This window comes from Helianthus annuus, chromosome 5 (genome assembly GCF_002127325.2).
Source record: "Helianthus annuus cultivar XRQ/B chromosome 5, HanXRQr2.0-SUNRISE, whole genome shotgun sequence".
Classification (NCBI taxonomy): Eukaryota; Viridiplantae; Streptophyta; class Magnoliopsida; order Asterales; family Asteraceae; genus Helianthus; species Helianthus annuus.
The window spans coordinates 146,511,036-146,519,037 of NC_035437.2; the positions used below are offsets into that span (position 1 = coordinate 146,511,036).

The window sequence follows — 8,002 nt, forward strand, 5'->3', positions numbered from 1 at the left end:
TACAGAGTCTGAATGGTTAAGACTTCTAATCTGAATTGGTCAGACATTTGCCTCTGAACGGTTAATCATTATACTGGCTCTTAATGGTTCAGCACTTAATGGTTCAGACCTCTTACTGGTTCAGCACTTAACCATTCAGATGTTGCCAAACAGCCTCTAATGCAAGTGTTTGTAAATCAGCGAACACTTAAGTGGAAGAGAGATGTGTATGAACGGACATTATTAACATGGTAAGAAGAGGGAGGGTTTATCTATGAGGCTTCAGCTAATCCAAGTGCAAATGCTTTTACACTGTGTGTAGAGGTGTGGCGCCTATAGCCACATCAGGTCTATTAGGACGTTAAGGGCTTTGTGTGAATACACATCATGTGGACCCCATGCAACAACCAATAAAATCACCGAGGGTGTGATTCATTACACCCTCTTAGTTGAGGGACTTAAGGGTCATTTCTCAAAATGACTTTCGATTGAAGACGACATTTTGAAAACATCCCAAAAAACAATATATCTAAACCGAAACACCCTTAAAAGTCGCACTGCTGCCGCTTCTCTATCGTCAGAAAAGAATCTCTTATCTCCTTCCCTTTTTATCCAAATAATAATAATAATTAATAATATTCACTTTCATCATATCGATCAATAGCTCAATTCATCTTCCATTTTCGTGATCCATATCGTATTATTCATCGAAAATCTTTTCAGATTTTACCATCTAGACCTTTACTTCAACTTATCCACTGGTGAGTAATTGAAATTTCAAATCACTTGATCTTTTAATTAATTGATGTATGTGCATATATGATTTTGTTGATCCTGAGTTGAAATTGTTTCGTGATTTTAACATTTTTGTTGAGAATGATATGGTTTCATGTGTTACGTTTTAGCGATATTAAGATCAGAATTATTTTGATTCGATTTAAGACAGAAAGATTATATGAAATCTGAAAAAGACGATCGTGTTTTGATCGTGAATTTAATTTAATTTAATTTGATCTGCTTTTATGGAAATCTGGTTTATGTAACCCTAATTTTTGGCACAAAATGGGATTTGTTTTTTATTTTCTAGGGCAAAAGTAATTTCAGAAGTAAATGACAGATTTACCACAATAAATCTATATTCTTTAGTTTCTTTCTCTGATTTAAAAAAAAAATCTGGTTTTTTTTTATATTAAGTACTTGTGAAAATGCAGATCTAAAGGCCCCTAATTTATTTCCTGTGGGCTCATATATTTTTTTTTATTTAATCACCTGTAGAAATGATCAAAAAGATTGATATTATCACATGGTAATTGTATTAATGTGTAACAATGCATTAGATTGTTGGATCATGTTTATTGCCATGTCATAATTGTTTTAATGATTTAATTTGATGGCAAGTGATTGTATGATGTACTCGGTCTGTGATAAAATGTTGAAGTCTAGATTTCAAGAATTTAGTCTTATTTTTATTGGTTAAATGCATAACTTCGCGTTTGTGTGTGTCTATCGCGTACCATAACAGGGAAATGAGTGCTTTGCAAAGTCGAGTTGTTTGCCCTTCCGTATATGGGAAACAAAGTGCGGTTCATGCGGTTCCTGCAATTGAGGGGTCTTTAATGAAGACCAAGATTCAAAAAAGTGGAATTTGGGGATTAAAAGGCGTTAACCGCCCAAAGGTTCATGTGCGCAAGCAACGTGGATCAAAAACCGTCACATGTAGTTTCAGTTCATCTTCAAATGGAAATGGTAGCATGGCAGAAAGCTTCAATGAAAACGATTCAGATTATGTCAATTCCAGTGTCGTTGAAGCTGGTAAACATTATCAGTAATGACAAATCTATTTCATTGGGTAAATATGATTCTGTTTTATATCTTATCTTTTCGTTTGTATATTTAGTTGAGGTGAAGAGTGGCCCTGATGGTTTTATAATCAAAATGAGGGACGGAAAGCATTTAAAGTGTGCTCATAACAATCCTCAAGGTAGCCATTTGCCCGATTACGCTCCGCATCCAGCAATTGTACTGAAAATGGAAGACGGGACGGGCCTTTTACTTCCTATAATCGTTTGTACGTTCATTTTATATCACATATTTTACTTACTTTAATGTATAAATAGCGGTTTTTTATTATACACGACGTTCTGTGTTCACGTTTTATTCTTCACAGTGGAGACGCCTAGTGTATTGCTTTTGGCAGCTATGCGCAATGTTCAGATTGTATGTTCCATAATTAAGATTCTAAACTTGTTGCCTTTTTCATGTAGTTTTATGTAGATTGAAATTATCGTGTTTCTGTTACAGGCTAGGCCTACTATGTATAATGTTGTAAAGGAGATGATTGATAAAATGGGGTATAAAGTAAGTCTATATTAGTGTTGAATGTTAATAAGTAAAACTAGCAATGATGGTATTTTTATGGTTAAAATAGGCATCAAAATAGCATTTCCAAAATTATGCATTGATATTATTTTCTCTTTTTTTTTTCTAGGTCAAACTTGTCCGAGTGACCAAGAGAATACACGAGGCGTATTTTGCTCGGCTATATCTAACAAAGGCATGGACTAGTAACTAACAAGTTGATATATAATATAACATGTTAACAGCACTAGTTATTCTGTTAAACTGGAATCTCGGTGATTTTAATTTCAGGTGGACGATGAAAGCGACTGTGTTAGTTTTGACCTTCGTCCCTCTGATGCCATCAATATTGCTGTGAGGTGCAAGGTATGCTGTCAGAATTACATAAAAAATGACCGAAATGCCCTTCTAGTTAACAGAATAAAGGGATGGAGTTAACCCAGTGGACTAAAATGGCAACGTTTGAAACTATTTGGATTAAAATGGCAACGTTTCAAACCTTTGGACTAAACTGACAAAATGGCCCAAAACACAGGGACTAAAATGACACTTAACTCTAAATATTATCTAAATGCTAAAAAGCTTATTTCCATTATCTATTAACATTATTATATATCTTTTTAGGTGCCCATACAAGTGAACAAGTTTTTGGCACACAACGATGGGATGAAGGTTGTTGAATCTGCAAAGCTTGCGTTGCAGAGTTCTCCAGATGGTTTAACCTATAAGGAACTCGATCGGTATAAAACATTCACTTTTCATTTTGTTTTTGCTAGTTTTGTGTGATATCGTACTATGGAAGCATAAATAAATATTGACAATGTTGCAACATTTGTCAGACCAAGTGGACAGCCGTGTGTTGAAACCAAGGAGTTTAATCTTGTACGGAACATGCTTATTGCTGCTGTTGAGGAACGCTATAGAGACGCAGGTCTGTTACTCTTCTTGCTTCTGTTTCTGTGTTGAAACCAAATTTGCCATTCGGTTTAATTGTCTGATTGTTTTGTTGTGTATATTTCACAGCTCAGTGGAGAGATAAACTCACTCAGTTCAGATCTAAGAGAAACTGGGCATAACAGGTACCCAACTCGTTATCGAAATCCGAACCCGTTATGAGTAGCAATGTTAATATATGTATGTTTTTGTATATACTGCTGCAGGACTATCCAATCTGTAAATAATTGGTCTGCGAAGTTGGGTCGTTAAGTAAATAATAATGGTGTCTATGTAGTTATGTATAATGTCTAAGGTGTTGTGAATATGTGAATAGTTGAAAAGATGATGGATGGATGTATGCTCTTATGGACATTTGCTTTCCTGCATATTTTATGAGCTTAGGGACGTATAAAAGTCGGTCTAGATTGGTGGCCTTACCCAGGATCGGTTACTGACAGACCTACCGTCATTTGGTGCGCTCCTGAGTTCATCTTTAGTGGACTTTTTGGTCTTCAAATCGGATTGATCCGGATGAAACCAAAACCGAGTGAATGCTTCACTAATCACTGTTTTATTGTTCATGGACATCCCAAAATTTGTGTCTCCTTGAATTCATCCGTTCATTGTTCCAATATTGCAGTCTTTGCATCTCTACCATGGTCGCAGCTTAAGTAGGGGAGGGTATGTAGTTTCGTATATAAATTTTTGGGTATATACGTTTTCAACCCCCTAGTTTTATAGAAATTTTAGGTCCGGTGACTTCCGGCCCCCGGGTCGGAAATCTCAAGTTTCGCCACTGATCTCTACCCGAATGATATGAAACCGGTCGATCTTAACTTTTTTCAAACATCTCAATAGTCAAATACTTAGGCCACTGGGGGTGGAACGTTAATTTTCCTAGATGGCCAAAAATAACGAGTGATGGACCTTAGAACACCGCCGCCACCATAGTTTATTACGAGTGAAATTTATAACGCGTGGATTTTATCACGCCGTGGAAAATGGAAATTGTGAGGGAACATGGGGGTTTATTTTTGGGTGTTGCGAGTGATGACCACCGCCACTAAAAAAGGTTGTGAATGATGAAATAATGGTTGATGAAATGACGGAACTTGATTGGATGTTTGTGAGTGATGAAATTCTATCACTAGTGACCACCCCCACTCCCCTTATCTAGTCCGTTTTTTTATTAGCTTGCTAAAAACTCAACACGAACTGGGTTTATATGAGCTATACAGGCAACTTCGAGTCTAAATTAATGTTTCTTTAGCATGCGCAATTTCATATATTCCCTTATAAACTTGCAAAATTACATATTTTCTCAACTCATGCTTAAAGAGCATTGTACATTATGTAATGAAACTTGTATTTTTTTAGGTAAAAATGCAGTTTGCAGGTTTGGAGCGGAATTTATGAAATTTCCCCTATTTAATAAACCAGCTCCAAGCCTTAATTCACAAGGCAAAATAACCTATTTTATTTTGTTAAGATGGATGGAAAGAATGCACATTGTACACAAGGATTTACTGAGATGAACACACCACTCAGCAACTCTTATTGGATTAGTTTCTTCTCAACAAATTAATACTTGGTTCAGAACAATCATGCTTAATGGTTAGATAGTTGGAGAGGTGCCAAAACCTTGGACAACGTTTTGTGGAATAACAATCCCACTCAATAACTAGCAAAAAGTGTTAACACCTTAACGCCAAGTAGGTAGAAGAGCAATAATTAAGTCATCCGATAACTAGGCGTTGTGGGTTAACTAATAAATTAAATAAAACAAAATAAATTAAATTAAATAACAAATATGTATGGTTGTGATTGGTGTAAATGTGGAATGATGGTGAATGGCATCCGTTAACCCAATGACTAAGAAGTGAATGGCGCCCCCAATAACTATGTGGCGTGGTGTTTGTCGGCCCTCCATGGTGAGTTGGCATGAGGCGTCAACCAACAACATATAGCCTTATACCTTTCATTACAAAACCAATAACCCAGAAAAGAAAAAGATGAATTCTTTTGTGAAAGAATTTTCGATCTATCAAAAGCGCTACACAAATTATGTGTATTTCTTGAATAATCGAAAAAAGACAGAAAGGAGAGCTTATATGGGAAATGAAATCAACTTTTTTTAACGACGAATATTACAGTAACCCTATTTCTAAATTAAACCATATTAATCCTAATTTATTTAATGCCAATGTTTGAATTCTGATCTTTTTTCTAAAAGACAAAAGTCTTTACAATCTAGCAAAAGCAAAAATTATGAATATGAAATTAACTCAAATTAAACTACCCACTAATGCACTAAACCAACAACCCACTAAAGCGTAGAATAAACTACCTATCATCTTTACCACCCAACAAAAGCAAATGCTTAGATCATGAAAATGAAATTAACTGGAATTGAACTACCCGCTAATGCATTAAACGAACAACCCACTAAAGCAAAGAATAAACTACCTAGGGCATGAAGAGATGACGTTAAGCGTCATGTGGCAGCCACGTAAGCAAGGGGGCGTGGTAAAAAAAACACGGGGTGGTGTTGGACGTGGAAAGGGCCCCACCTAATATTAAAAAAAAAAAACTAATCAATCACAAACCTCCTACCACAAACCACCAATCAACTTGCGCCACATCATCAACCAAATTGCCCCCACGCCGGTAAAGAATCTCCCGCCCTATACATAACGCCGTAGAAAACATCAAGCACGAGGTGGTTTTGTGGGCGTGAATTAAGCCTCCACGTCAGATATTCACGCCCACAGTATGGTCTAACTACTAACAAAAACTACTAAGTCAACCATGCACATGCATGGTGGTGTTGTTGCTTCATTGTTATTTATACAAAGTATAATATAATAGTTTTTCTGTTAATATAACTATAACAATCATGTATTAATATAATAAGCATTATCCTACGTATAATGATAATTAGAGGTGTGTAAAGTCGGTTCGGTTTAGTTCGATTATAAAGACTTAACTAAAACTATAACTGATGGCTAGTTAAGCATGATTCGGTTGATTGTCGGTTATAGATTGATTTCGGTTAATCATCCAATGTCTTTTATTTTTTGCTTTGTTTAGACTAAAAATAATTCGCTTATGATGTTCTATGTTCGATTATACATGTAAATATTGATGGTTCATGTCAAGAATATAATCGAAAACATTTTATTGAAGGATGAAAAACAAATCTATATATTTACAAAATATGAAACGAACTACAAAACCCGAACGATCTCTATTATTTTCTGGAAACATAAAATATGATTTATAAAAGAACAAAATCACAAATAGCCATAATAGTTAACACTTCATAACATGATTACCAAGTAACAAAAAACATAATGTTTACCAATTTGAATTATATATTTTAGAACTTCAGCTTAGTTCTGATTAATTCGGTTATGGAAAATTGCTTAACCATAACTATAACTGATGTCTCAGTTATAGAGGTACTCTTAACCAGAATCAATCAGTTTGGTTTGTTTCGGTTAATTATGAATGGTTTTTTCCGATTAGTGATTTGGTTTTATGCTATAGTTCGTTTTTGAACACCCCTTGATAAGTGTATGTCATGGTAACTATATAAAGTTATTATTTTCATTACTATTAATATTAATATTTTTTTAACGGCAATTGTTACGAACTCTCTTGTCAAGGTTTGACCTAGGGACCTCACTTTACGAGGCAAGTGCATCTAAGACCACACGGTGTAGGCGTGAAAAAGTGGCGTGGTGGCCCTTTCACGTGGGGAACACCATCCATTGTGGTGGCGTGGTGGCGGGGAGTTTTCCACCGGCGTGGAGGGCATTTGGGTTGTGAGGTGGAGGCTCTTGATTGGTGGGTGGATTTTGGGTGTGTTTTAACTGGTTGATGTTTATTTTTTTTATATAAAAACGCCATTAACCACGCCGCTTCCACTCCTCCCTTTTTTGCACCACACCACTTTCTGATACGTGCTGACGTGAGAGCCACATGTCAAATAACGCTACTCTTTCATACCCCCCCCCACACTCCGTATAGTCTAACAACAAGTGGGGATAGCCACATTATCTATTATTATTTTATTCAATAATTAATAAATAAGAAAAAAATCATTAGTTAAAATCAAGAGTAAACTTCTGTTTACTCTCTGTGGTTTGGTCATTTTGATGGTTTTGCCCCAATCCTTTTAAAAGTGTCAGTTTCCTTCCTGCTCTATTTAACTTATCTCCATTTCACTCCACGTCTCAAACGACATCCATAAAATCTGGTCAAGAGCCCCACACATTAGGGTATTTTAATAACTGTAAAGATAAAGTAAAAGGGTATTTTGGTAATTTTGTGTGTAAAGATATTTATATTAATAATTGTAAAGATATAGTAAATGATATTTTGGTAATTTTGTGTGTAAAGATATTTATATATTTATATAACACATACACACACTCTCTCTACTTCATTTCTCTAAGTTCTCAGTCTCACCAGCTGTAACACCCCGTGTTTTCGAATGTCAAAGTCAAACTCAAAGTCCAAGTCAACTTTGACTGTCACACCCCCAAAATCCACCCGCGGAATACTACCGCTTGGAGGCGTGACTGACCAGGATCCGGCCACCAATCATACTGAACAAGCATATAAATAATCGTAAAAGTTTAACCAATACGATTGGTGTTCCAACAAAACCAAATTTAAGTTGCAAGCGGAAGCATAAGTTTAAAGTTAAAACATAAGTTCGAAT

The 8,002-nt window shown here is 35.7% G+C and overlaps 1 protein-coding gene across 1 annotated transcript; it reads left to right on the plus strand.

Annotated features, from left to right (window-relative positions):
- The first annotated feature begins 489 nt into the window (after nucleotides 1–489).
- LOC110941453 (bifunctional nuclease 2) lies at nucleotides 490–3,661 on the plus strand. Its single transcript, XM_022183091.2, has 11 exons — nucleotides 490–740; nucleotides 1,502–1,791; nucleotides 1,877–2,047; nucleotides 2,147–2,196; nucleotides 2,281–2,337; nucleotides 2,468–2,533; nucleotides 2,629–2,703; nucleotides 2,962–3,077; nucleotides 3,177–3,268; nucleotides 3,361–3,416; nucleotides 3,498–3,661. Exons 2-10 carry the CDS (start codon nucleotides 1,506–1,508, stop codon nucleotides 3,411–3,413), a joined length of 966 nt encoding a protein of 321 aa, XP_022038783.1. The 5' UTR covers nucleotides 490–740; nucleotides 1,502–1,505; the 3' UTR covers nucleotides 3,414–3,416; nucleotides 3,498–3,661.
- Nucleotides 3,662–8,002: the final 4,341 nt, after the last annotated feature.

Excerpts from the sequence above, each read along its gene's own strand:
- LOC110941453 (XM_022183091.2), top strand. The coding sequence starts at position 1,506 with ATGAGTGCTTTGCAAAGTCGAGTTGTTTGCCCTTCCGTATATGGGAAA. Across the intron at positions 1,792-1,876 it reads TTCCAGTGTCGTTGAAGCTG|TTGAGGTGAAGAGTGGCCCT; the intron begins GTAAACATTATC and ends TTGTATATTTAG. Across the intron at positions 2,534-2,628 it reads CTCGGCTATATCTAACAAAG|GTGGACGATGAAAGCGACTG; the intron begins GCATGGACTAGT and ends TTTTAATTTCAG.